The sequence below is a fragment of the Hippoglossus hippoglossus genome, chromosome 17 (genome assembly GCF_009819705.1).
Source record: "Hippoglossus hippoglossus isolate fHipHip1 chromosome 17, fHipHip1.pri, whole genome shotgun sequence".
NCBI lineage: Eukaryota > Metazoa > Chordata > Actinopteri > Pleuronectiformes > Pleuronectidae > Hippoglossus > Hippoglossus hippoglossus.
This window is the reverse complement of record NC_047167.1, coordinates 9,369,605-9,383,022: the sequence shown is the minus strand read 5'-3', so window position 1 is coordinate 9,383,022 and position 13,418 is coordinate 9,369,605. Positions and strand designations below refer to the sequence as shown.

Genomic DNA, 13,418 nt, shown 5'->3' with positions numbered 1-13,418 from the left:
TTTGAAGTTAGCTAAACAGTCCTGCCAGCTCTGGAAAGTGACCTAGAGCTTTGCAAACTAAAAACACATCAGGTAGCAACTTCAGCTGTCACATAGTGCATCTACAGAGAGCTGCTGTTTATAATTTAATGAGATTTGTTAGCACAAGACTCCATTTGACTGGACCTAACAGAGAGGAGGAAGAAGAATTAGGGCTGAGGAGATGAACACAGTAGATGGCGGTAATGCACCTTGACGTTGGTTGCCAAACGCCAATAAACTGAACAAAGAAGAAGAAAAAGTAATTGGCTCTCTTCTCTGTTCCAACTCACATGGACATTACACTCGAACCCAGGGCATGCGTCGTCAAGCAGTTGGTAAATGCCGTATGTCGGTGTCGCAAAATGACGTCTACATTATGTGACTACAGCCAGACTAATCTATGTCTTAATACGTTTATTGCTTATTCTCATAGTATGACCTTATTCAGGTAAAGGTAAGGTCAGAAAATACTGTTTACATGGTAGTGTTGTCACGATACCAAAATGTTGGTTTCGATACCAAATAATGAATTTTAATACTTTTTCGATACTTTTCATTAAAAGACAGAGTTGCTCTATCTGAGCCAGTGGCACCAGACTTCTGAAGTACAACAAAAAGGGTTAGAAAAATGATAAATTTAAATTTAGGGCCAAAGTAGTTTGTGAGGCTACCAGTAGTGTGAAAGCTAATCCTGGGTTTGCGCTTCATCTCCATGAAATGCCAGACTTACAATGTCATTTATGCTCATTATTTCCATTCTCAATAAAGTTGTAATTTATCTGTTAAGTGTTTTCTTGTTTGTTTGTATTAATGCATATTGGTGGGGTTTGAAAATGGATAAATAGCCTTACTTTTTATCGCATTAGGCTATATAAAATGTGGGTTATTGTAAAGATCAAGATCATAACTTGTTATCTTTAATAACAAAGTCTTATTATAGACGCACATGTGACATGTGTGACAGCTGCTGCAGTGAGAGAGAAAAACCGCATGTCTAAAGGGGGGCACTCAGCACGCCTTATTGAAACACTGTCACCAGGAGCACAACGGCTGCGGAAAGGTCCTGGAACAGCTGCTGTTCAGAGGTGCTCTCCTCAACAATTTTTTCCTGTGTTCTGCGGCACAGTCTCAATATTTATCTGTCCAATATGTCACACAACACTTCCTGTAGCCTAACCTTTTCAAAATAAAAGCAGTCCAGCGTTTCTGTTGACTGAATTTCTTTTAAGTTTTATGTGAAATATTTGCATGAGCGGAAGATTCATGGCTTCATACTGTAGAGCACTGGGATTTGTTTGAGCACACAGGACTACTTTTAAACAAGGAAATACTGTAGTTATACAAGAAACCTCAGAAAGGCTGTAGTTATATTAAAAGTTAATGAACTTCAAGCGATGGGCAGTAGTCTCTCTCTCACACACACACACACACACTCACTCACTCACTCAGTATAAACCCCGTGTAAAAACAGCTTTGACAGTAGCGGCTTGGCTGTAGAACCGAGGCCGAACCACAGCCAGTGTGAACAACTGACAACCGCTTCCAGCAGCCGTTCCTCGGAGCAGCCGTTCCTCGGAGCAGCCGTTCCGCAGCTGGTGTGCTCCGGGTCTCATTCGCAAAGTACCGATACTAATACAAATTTGTTTTTAACGGCTGAGTATCACGTTATGTTTCTAGTATCTGTATACCATGCAGCACTATTACATGGCAATGACTTAATCAGACTATTGTCCTACTTGTGTTAATACCAGAATAGTGGTGTCCGTGGCCAATACCATTGTGACATTACAGTGTATGCAAATAAGAATAATATATTCATGATGAAGAGAAAACAAAAACAGGTACCTCCTCCCCACAGTTTTGTGTCATGAGCTCACTGGTTTGTTGTGTTTTTTTTTTCATGTCTGGACTCGAAAGGTGAGGAGTAAACCCCTCCCCAGACTAATCTCTGCTGCACAAAGCAAAACATTCTCACACACATGTGAGGTGGGCAAAAAACCTGCCTGACTTCTCCTGACTTGACTTGCAAGTTTCATTTATGGTGTCATAAAGGAGCTCATCTTAGAAATGTGACTGCAAATAAAAATCTGATTTCACTGAAGGTGTTGAGTCCATTCAAGTGGACCCGACTGGCAACATCAGTAATTCTCGCAGACGATGCCAAACACAGATAACAATGACCAGCAGGCAGCTCTGTGATTCATTCACTCAGAATTTTTCATCAAAACACTGTCTAATGAGTTTTGAACACCTGTGGGAAATGGAAAAAGGGAAGCATGAAAGCCTGAAAATGAGTCATCTAATGATCCTTAACAAGCTGAGAGAGCGTCACTGCAGAGGTTTCTGTTAGCGTGCAGGAGGGAAGGACATTAGCCTCTATGGGGCAACCCTCCCATTCACCAAGAGGCAGGGTAAGATAGGAAAAATGGAGTGAGCACTTGCCGCTTCTCTTCCAAACCACATGTCTGCAGAAACACAATGAGAATTGAACAGGGGCTCGGGGCGAAACTGAAAATTCACATTGCATAATGAGGGTCTGTAGTGTCATGTGAAAGCTGTTAGTGAAAATGACAAATGCATGCTCAGAAACAGATGTGAAAAAGTGCTGCGTATGTCAACCAGTCTACTATCGGGGCTTGGTCAAGTTCACATCGAGCCAAGAATTCAAGGACCCCTACACCCCACCCCTCCTCCTGAGCGTGGTGCAACCCACGCGGGGGCCGGAGGACAAGACAGCCAGCTACTGAATAGCTGATGTCACTGCTGGACAGCTGACAAGGGGAACCCGCCCTCAGATTAACCCCATCTGTGTCTAATGGGAAACATGTTAACAAAACGCTCTAAACAATTACATCATGACTTGGAGAACTGGACTTGAAACTGACCTAAAAAAAAAACCTGGTTGTCATGCGAGATGTAATATGATGACTAGAAGGAAAACTGACTGAGCTTGTATTCAGGGAGTAAACTGCTGATCTTGGGGCAGGTCTCTTTACGAGATGAGAATGAGATCATGAGAATGATATCATACAGTATGTGACAGAGGGAATGGTGACCCTGTGTCTGAGCGGCTGCTGCTGCTCACAGACAGTACCTGAGAGAGAGTTGGTCCATTTCTAGACTCAGCTGAGAATATCCAGAGCCCCCTTAAATCTCTCCTGGAACAAAAACACATTCTGGACTGCTTGCAGAGGTTGAGCAAGTCCTTCCAATGAATTCAGAGGAAACAAGTACCGTCTCTCGCAGATTCAGGAGCTCAACATACTTGAAGACGTTGCCTCATGCTACACTCAGTCCCTCTCCATCATTTAGCAACTGCCAGCAACATTCCTCTGGCGTCGCATCACTAAAAAAGAAAGCCCTCGTTCATCAGATACAGGGTCGCAGAGTCAGGCTAAATTTGTTAGCACTTAAGATAACCATTTACCAAGACAACCTCCCTTCCCTTCCCTCCCCAAACACTCACACACCCCTCCTCATCTACTTCCTAATGTCAATTGTACCAGGGGACATGATGGCAACAGGCAGACAAATGCAGTTCCTACTCTTCCCGAGTTCACCCGAACACTCGCCACCAGCAAAAAACTCCGTAAAGCAACCAGTGTAACAAAACCATGCTGAGCGCACATCACTCTTGTGGTAAACCCTCTACAAATTCCATTGTTGTCGAAAAACACACAGGAGCAGGCTTTCAACAGCCTCGAAGGGGAACAATCGGCAGCTCATTGTAACTGTCGCTGGAATGTGGAATGCAACAATGTCAGCCTCTGGAGAGTGAGTCACCTCCAAACCAGCAATGTGCTCTGTGTGTGTGTGTGTGTGTGTGTGTGTGTGTGTGTGTGTGTGTGTGTGTGTTTATAAAGGTGTTGCTCTAACACAACACTGCCAAAATTATTTACTCAGTGATACTTTGCAGTTATAATAAAAACAGTATCTGGGTAGGAAGTTGTTAAAGATATGAAACACTCAGAAGTTGATATTGTTCTGTGAAATAGTCTTAAAAATGAAATAGTTTGTGCTGCTAGCAAGAAAGTCATCAAATGGAAATGGCTGCAGTCAAACCTGCAAACTGGACTGCAACTCAGTCTGTACAGTTCAGAGTCAGACTATGGAGAATTGACCTTTATATCTTCAGATCACAACATGAACAATACCTGAAATACTGGAAAAGTTGACCATGTACTGTAAACACATTACATGTCTCTAAATGACCCTGTTCCTCTAAAGCATATGTTCCCTGTGTAAATGCACCCATTTAGCAAAACAATTTTTTGTTTTGGTTTCCATTATGGCTGGAACTTTGCATTATGTTTAATCCGCTGATAATTTTCTCAATTATTCCATTACTTGTTTGGTATATGACAAATTACCAAACCAAAGCACACTGATAAGCTGAAACCATTAAATGTTGTCTTGCTTGACAAATGACTTGGCAATCTAACCACAAAACAAAAGCACATGGTTCATAACAATGTAATGGTGTAGAATTAATTTGTGTTTACTGTCTTGACTACTTGGTTAATGTTTAGTAAATCCTCTTGCGGTGTTTCAGTGTGGTGCTTCTGCTGTTACCTAGCAGTTCTTCAGGATCTTTGACCACAATGTGGGCGTTAAGCTCTTGTAGCTCCTGGTGAAGCTCCTCAACCTTCTTATTCGATTTTTTCAGCATGTTATCCACATAGGCCAAACTCTTCTTGTCTGTGGTGACCTGAGGAGAGGAGAGTGGAGGAGACAGAAAAGAATTAAGACAGTTTTCTCAAATAATAAGGAAATTCCACAACTTTTTAATCATAACAGTCAGTTTATTAGTCACAGCAAGGGGTGCAGAGTAAGAGAAAACCATGCTTTCTCAGGTTCTGGAGACACTTTGTATTGGTGGAGTTTGAAAGACGTGTGCATTTCCCTGACAAAGAGAATCTGATGAAGATGTGGATTTGATTTTGACAAGAGTATCGGAGAGTATTTCTGAAGCTTGACCTGCTCTACTGTCATACATTTCAGCTGACTTCGCCTCTATTGTCATAGACGTGCAAAACTAAATCACTGGATTACCCCTTTGACATAAAGCCTGTCCACTATCAAACAACATCTGTGGTTTTACCTTGCGCAGGTTCTCTGCACCCTCCTTGATCTTCAGCTCCTTGCGGATCTCACGGCGGATCTGCTCCTTGATCTCGTCTAGTTTTTGTTGGACCATGGTGTCGGATAAGTCCAGGTTATGTCCCAGACCCAGTCGCTCCGCCACCAGCTGGCCCCTGGCATCCCCCTGGAGGACAGGAGTGGAGGACAAGGAAGAAGAGGCGATAGGAGGAAGATGTGGAATGTGATTTAGAGGTCAATGAGGGAGGAAAAGAAGGAGGCAGAGGAAAATGGGATGCCAGAGAAAGAGGAGGAGAGGACATAGGGAGGTCAGTGGATACGTCAACAACTTCTTTGCACACTGGCATTTTCTGTGTTGCATTAAACCAACAGACCATATCAATATAGAGTGTTGACTAAAACGATGCACCAACTTGCAATATTTCAGCAGCATGCATTTCCACCAGTAAAGAAGTGATAAGAGAAGAAGAGCTTCAGACAGTTTCACCTCAGAGGCCACTGAGTTTCTCATAATAACCAGTGAATTTAATTCAAAACCTGTGTGATCCGATTGTGATTTGAATTGATCAATAACATTTTTCTACTATTACTCATTTTCAATGAACAATCATCTAACTAATGCATTTCATTGTTCTAATGATTGAAATCCACTGAATATTAATTTCTGATGATCAGGGATTTTAAACTGGTTGCTCAACCTGTGCGATCTGAGGTCAACCCAGTGTAATGGTGTGGTTTGAACTTCAGCTAGCCTCTGTATGCTGTGTTTTCACTGCTGCCGTCAGTCACCATTGACCTGCATCCTCAAAGCCGTCACCTTAACTAAAGCGGGATTAAAAGTTACTTCCTGAATGGCTTTAAAGGTCGTGATGAATTTAGTGTTGCACTGGTGAAGCTCCACTTACTAATCACAGAATATTTCTGTGACTATCTGAGGATTGTAAATAGTCTGTTTATTCCATTTCATTATACAGTTCATCAATCTAAGTTGTTCGGTTTAAAAATATCTTCTAACTTATTATTTAATATTGACAACATGAGGTGTTAATTTAGTTACATGTCACAACTATGAAATTACCAACACTTAACTTTAACCTATGAGTCACCATAGCTTTAACGAGCCAGATTACAAACCATGATATGAACCCTGCCCTCACTCTGGAAATTAGAATCGCTACATTAGTTAAGCATACACATTGTTCCAGATAACAGAAACAACTCCCTGCCCTCAATGTATATATTGTAAAAGTTATACCAGAACTCGGAAAGTCTAAAGTCTCTGAAATTGTGCCAAGTTTGCTGCAAGTGTGAGAAAATGAACTTATTCCATTCATAAAACGAGGGCATACAGGGACGTGAAAAACAGCATCATCACACTGACTATCACGAGATCTTCTTGTTGCATTTAACTCGTCATGATTCTGATACGAAAAAAGAAAAACACATATTTTCATCCACATATTCATATATTTAGGCTTAGTGCTATTTGCTTCCATTTAATGTTAAATCACAGCTACCTACGGGGAAACAGATGGGACTGATTCAAAAACTCGAGGTTTTACTAATCCTTGTGCCTTACCATAACTTCATCGGTTTCATTCAACTCCATCTCTAGATCAGTTGAACAATCCAGTCCATGCATGTTCTCCTGACCAGCTACACTATCAGCACACAAACTCCACCGACGTTCTGTTGCCATGTTGGAGCAGTACTATCCTCGGTCACAGAGGTTAAGCTACACCATAACTGATAGGGGCTCTGCTGAGAGCCACGCTCATTCACTCTGCTACGACGCAATTTTCTCCAGCTCACTCATTTTACGCTCTCTTTCTCACCCAACCCATTGACATCAACAGCGAAGATAAACTGTCTGAGCAGCGACAGCCAAATCCCTCTTAGTGTCTCACTCTGTGAGGTCAGAGCAGCCCAGAAGGGACCTAATCTCACTCCAGGGAGAGGACTGTGTCTAAAATTAACTCCAGTTAAAAACATAATGCTGGCTGTCCATTGTGGCCTCAACTCCCCTGGAAAGCAACTTGTGTAGCGGAGGAGAGGCTCTGTAACGACACCGCAACAACTACAAGAAGGTGCCAAGTACTGTAAAGAGTTCAGGTCTTGAACTTAAGAACACAACACATTGTCGTTCTGGCAATAAGCCGGCAGTGGAGATAGTTTCAGAGGCTGATTGACGTGTGTGTGTGTGTGTGTGTGTGTGTGTGTGTGTGTGTGTGTGTGTGTGTGTGTGTGTGTGTGTGTGTGTGTGTGTGTGTGTGTGTGTGTGTGTGTGTGTGAAGAGGAAATCCTGCAGGACAAGCGCAGACGCTGTTCTGTTATACGTCATGTCTCTGCTATCTAAAATAACACTGGCAGGGCATTATGCTGGCTTGGTTTAGATCAGTGTAAACATGCGAAACCAGCACAATGACGTCTCCTCTTCAAGCTATTGTAATTAGAGATAAAAATGGTTTGATGGTGCTTTTTGTCGAGCAGTGAAAACAAGACTTAAATATACACACAAATCAATTATTGTCACTGTAAAGCCATATTCAGACAAACTCTGGACTTTATGGCACTTCTTTTTCATCCTGAGAAATTTGTTTTCTTTCAGTCCATCATGTGTTCAAAATGTCACCTACACGCCAGCTCGCTGTGAATTTTCTAGACACTGTCCTGATGTATTTTCACATGGGCTCATTCATACATATTTCACACATTTTACTGGGTGGCTGCCTGGCAGGAAATGTTCAAGAAAATTTCCAGAGAATCTAAATCAGACATTTGCGTTCTCACTTACAGCCCCTCTGAAAATTTCCGGGAAAATGTCCTGGGATCAGTGAATGCCTTAAAGTAGCTTAAAGGGATAGTTCACCCAGAAATGAAAATTCACTCATTATCTACTCACCCCTATGCCGATGGAGGGGTGGGGGAAGTGTTTGAGTCCACAAAACACTTCAGGAGTTTTAGGGGTAAACAGTGAGGCAGCCGAATCCAATACAATTGAAGACATTAGTGACCTATCAGACCTATCAACAGAAAAAACATAACATGCTGCTCGTGTGGTGTCATCAAAGTGTCCACAAGCCACGACATTCATATTCCACTCTAAACGAGTTCATTTCCACTGTGTTTTAAGCCTAAAAGTCCACCAGAAATGGATAAGCTAGCAGACAACAGCATTTCCGACGGTCCCTGAATGCACCTGGTCAGATGATATCAGCGGAAATTTCGGCTTAAAACTTTGTGTAAATGACGGCGTTTCGAGTCGAATTTGAATGTCGTGCTTCCGGACAATTTAATGACACCACACACACACAGTATGGAGGCATGTTATGTTTTTTTCTGTTGTTCTGTTACGTCTGAAGATAGTTCACTAATTTCTTCAATTGTATTGGATTTGGCTGCAACACTGTTTACCCCTGAGACTCCAAAAGGTTCCCACTAGGGCAGATAATGAGTGAATTGTTATTTACCGCTATTGCTATCCCTTTAAGACACATGTCGGTAGCGCACCATATAGGATGCATTATCTTTTATGCATGCTACAGTTTCACAAAGCATCCAGGTATTTTGGAGGTTGGCCACCTAGCGTCAATCAAAGACCACCTACACTTCCTCTCCAAGAGAAGAGGCCAAATTTAACACAGCAAAGGCTTTCAGATTTAGTTTGGATATTATTTGAACTGTCATCTACGAATTCAATTGATCATAAGATGAGTTGCATCAGCACCTAGGTGGAAAACTACCTCAGCTTAACAGTTACCTGAAGGAAACCCTCATAGTATCTCCTCTACTTCTGACTGACAGGTTTATGTTGGGAAATTACATCATATTTAGTGAGAAGAGATTTCCATTGGCTGAGTCACTCACCAAGCCCTCAAGAAACCCCCCCCCCGCTCTCCTTTCTATAGGTGCTCACTTTAGAGGAAGCTATAGTTTTCACATATCCCGGTCCAGAGCCTCCTTGATGACTCATAGGTAAAATGGAGGTCACAACTCCTGGAAGTGGAAGAATGGAGTGTGGAGTAAAAAATATTAATAGTTAATAATCTGCTCTCTTCTTCAGCTCACTACCCTGCGAAACTAATGTGGTGTGAGGACAGCATGAGGACACCCAAAAGGGCCTATTTCACTGTGCAACAATACAAGGAAATCCATGAAAGGCCAATCAGATAAGGTGGAAATAAATCAGCTAGTGCACCCACAGGGGCTGCGTTTGAATTTGAGATCAAACAAAAGAAACTATATTCAAAGAAAGCGAGTGGGCGCTCATTTGCAGGATTGGTTTCACCTCTGGTTTCTCTGTTACTGAAATACTTCCTCGAGTTGTTCTTTTACCTGTACAGCCTTATCATTTCTCGCTGCTTGAATGTATCACCTAGTCGGGGGGTCAATGACGCTACTCAGGGGACTATGGACTTTTTTGGATCAAAGACAAGTAAAGCAGGAATTGTAAGCAAAGGTTTCCACACATAGCACAATGCACAGGGATTATGATGGATGGAGGAAACTTGTTCTCGTCAGTGTGGCACTGCTCGCTGCTCTGTGTAATGTTCAAGGCTCGCAACAAATGAAAAGACAATCTCAAACATGTAAGGAATCCAAAAGGACTGCTTAACTTATATAAAAGGCAAAATAAGGGATGTTAATCTGCATATAAAAACTATTACATGTATTGCTAACAGACTGCCTATCTAAGACTTATTATCAACTGATTAAATAGTCAGTTGATAATATTCTTACAAAGGTTACCTACAGTTGATAGCTACTCATGCTAAACCTTTTAGGAACTCTTTCAGTACACGACATGAAAGGAAACTGTGAGGTAAAAGCAAACATTAGGTCTAAACCTCAAGTGTAAGCAGGTCAACTTAGTATTTAAGCCTGAAAGCTCCAAGTCCTAAAACAGGAGCTCCATTCAGACAATAGGACAATGGAAAAGTTGAGGCCACTATTCAGACTCGCCTGTGTTTTTTTGTTTTTTTTAAAGTAAAGACCAAAAAAAAAATCAAGCCCTTGCCATCTCAGCCTACAACCTGACACCCGGCAGTCTTACCCCACAGATGGCTGGCAGAGAACTGGCCACAGCCTGGTGCCCTGCTGCAACCAGAAATAGCAACACAGGCTAATAAACGTAGATCTACAAATGCAGCTTTTGCATGAGTCGCACACGCGTCCCACGCACGTCAACTGTGGGTAACATTTCACACCATCAGGTCAATGTTAATGGTCATTCCTGAGCTGGGCAGACAAAAGATTTATTCTGGGATGCTGCAATGTAACAAAAGGAGAACAAACTACTAAAGCACTGTTTGCTGTGTTGAGGTGATCTGGATGCACTCCATTTAAACCACAACAGTTATATATGTTGTTAAGCTGGTTTGGTGTACCCTGGTTAAAACATAGAGACGTCTTTTAACAGTGAAAACATGACTTCCAGATGTAGTTTTGGTATCTTTTTTTAACTTTAGAAATATGCAAACTTAACAACAATCTTTAGGAACATAACACAAGTCCGGGCTTGTGTTATTGTGTGTGTTGGTGAGTAATTTATCATCTGTCACTGACAAACTGTCACTGACGAATGATAATCCTGACAGACCAAACACTGTCAGTTTGATTTTGCTAGTCGTTACGTATTGAGTACGTCAGCTGAAACTGACAGGTAGATCAAAAACAAATGGATGGGTGTTAACTTCACATACATTTCCTTTTTTAACATTAAATAAAGATCCATAGAGGGACAAGTATTTCAGATTAGTCCATACTATAAATATTAACTGAAAAATAGAATGTAAGTAATAAATGATCCTTTTTGCACCTAAATAAATATTATACACAGAAGGTTCTCCTCGGGTATTGTGATAAGGACTGAACAATATTTTTTTTATCTTGAACAACTTTGGGTGAAATGATGCCATGATTTCACTAAACAAATAATATAATGATCACATTGTGCAAATGTTTTATAAAATCCTATTGCAAATTGTACTTTTTTTTTAAGTCAACAAATTTCTTCACTGAAGCCTGTGCGCTTGTTTGTATGTTTGTAGGCAAAATTACACAAAAACCACTGACCAGATTTTCATGAAACTTGGTGGAAGGATGCGATGAATATTAGTGTGGATCCAGATCAGGGGGCAAATCTATGAATATCTTAACACTCTTGTTAAAATTGTGAGATAGAGTTTTTGTTATTTTCTCTGAGACTAATTCATGGATCTTGATGAGGGAAAAAGTCAGGCACGTGTCGGGGACTGATATTTATGACTGAATAATTTGAAGATCAGAATAACTATTTGAATCTAGTGAATATAAAATGTGGTTTCATTAGGGGACTATTAGGCCTTGGCAGAGCAACGTTCTCTACTAAGTGCCATTCTAGATATAAATGCAAGTTTGCAACCAACTCAAACATCACAAACATCTATAATGGTAAAATTGTTTAGCTTACATCCTCCAGTCTGGCTTGGTGATTAACTTAAATATCATAATCACTTTTATGATGAGCTCCCCCAAAAAACGACGTATTTATCCATTTATGTGCTCAAACTCAGGAGGAAACTGGTGGATCAAGCCTACACCCCTGCTTCCATTACTGTTTTCAGACAGTTTAATATGGGCGAGTATGGCAATTTAATTTCATAAACCCAAGCCCAGGTCATCCATCCACGTTACTAATAACGCAACGCCATAGAGCAAACACCTATGGCGAGTGAATAAAATGAATGCTAATGCTTATGAATAAAGCAGCATCAGTGACATGGCTGCAGGTCATCGCCACCTGTTGCTTCAGTGATCAGTTTCAGTCTGCACCAACCCTGGGAAACATTATTAATAAAAAAAAAAAGACTTCCTTTTCAATGAGGTGTCAGCTTTGTTATCAGCTGTAACCTCCTCCCTGCTCTCCATAGAGATGAATAACAGTGTGGGTGATCAACATGTAGGAGGATATTGCTGCAGTGACGCCTGACTGCACTTTCGATCAAGATGAAAGTTGTGGATGAGCTGAAACACTTGCACAATATATTTGAATCTATTTCAAGTCTGACGTCACTCAAGTGAAACCACATTAATCAATGAGTCATGACTGCTCATGGACAATAATGGGACCTGACTGGGAGGCTAACTTCAACTTACACTCCTTCGTAACGTTCAAAATTGTGCATGTGAATGTTATGATAGGCATTTTCCTGAGTATCCTACTTTGTTGGTGACATAGTTTGAACATCATCCGGTTTGATAAAAACTTTACGTCAAGACAACGAGCTAACACAACATAAGATGAGTGATACTTTACAGTTTCATTACACATTACCGAGGCACGTAATACAACTAAAGAATAGTTGTGTGTGTGTGTGTGTCTGTGTGTGAATACGCGGAAGACTGTTTATTTCCCAGCAGTAACTCAGGTTAACTTTACGTGAGGCTACAAGAAGTTTCAGAAGCTTCATTTAACGTGAATTAAAAACAAACCCTGACGTTAAACACGTTCCCTACAATGGCCGCTGCCTTCATCAAAGCCCCGCAGCCTCCGCACCACAGCACCGGGGAGAAACTGGGATCATTCAGGAGAAGTTAACTTTGGATAATTGTTTCCCAGGCCTCGATCCATGGATGATTCCCAGACAAGCCTGTGGGCTCCCAGCACAGGCCCCTTCACTTCCACACAACGCCGCACACCCGCAGCGGACGCAACTTTTATCAAGTTAATACAAAAGTGCTTGCTAACTTCTGAGGAGCAAGTTCGGAGCAAGTTTGCGCACTTTCCCGCAGCCGTTGTCAACTTTTCCTACCTGCACGGAGTCGGCGGCCATCTTGGTTTTCGCCTTTGAATCAAATCCTACGGGGAGAGAGAGGAGGGGAGCGGAGGCAGGAGCTCCGAAAACAAGCCTCGTTTTAAAGTTTCCCTCTCCGGCGGCTCGAAGACGGGATCTACTTCCACCAAAGCGTCGCTCGTCGCGGACACCCGGGGCTTCCCATGTCGTCTTCACGCTTCTCCGACGCGGCCACACAGTCCCGGAGGGGTCCTGGAGGGTGGACTGGCGGTCATAAATTATATTAATAAAAAAAAAGAAAAGAAAAGCCGAGGCATAAATCTGTCCCAGTGCAGTTGGAGAAAGAGGCGGTGGTTACAGTGGAGGTGTCCGCCCAGAGGAGCTGCAGGCACACAGCTGCTCCTGCTGCTCGGCGCTGGGACTCTTAGCGCCAACAACACATGTGACTCCCAACTTCTGCACACAGGCTCATACTAACAACATGGAATCATCCTGACATGTGTCACAGCTCGCAGCCACAGG

General features: G+C 42.0%; 1 protein-coding gene across 1 annotated transcript in view; it reads right to left on the bottom strand.

Annotated features, from left to right (window-relative positions):
- pkn2 (protein kinase N2) overlaps positions 1-13,418 on the bottom strand; it is a 26,788-nt gene extending 13,370 nt beyond the window's left edge. Inside the window, exons 1-3 of the mRNA XM_034613674.1 lie at positions 12,915-13,418; positions 5,123-5,287; positions 4,594-4,729 (exon numbers count right to left, since the gene is read on the bottom strand). Coding sequence (XP_034469565.1) covers positions 4,594-4,729; positions 5,123-5,287; positions 12,915-12,935 — 322 coding nt within the window. The 5' untranslated portion in view covers positions 12,936-13,418. The remainder of the gene's footprint in view (positions 1-4,593; positions 4,730-5,122; positions 5,288-12,914) is intronic.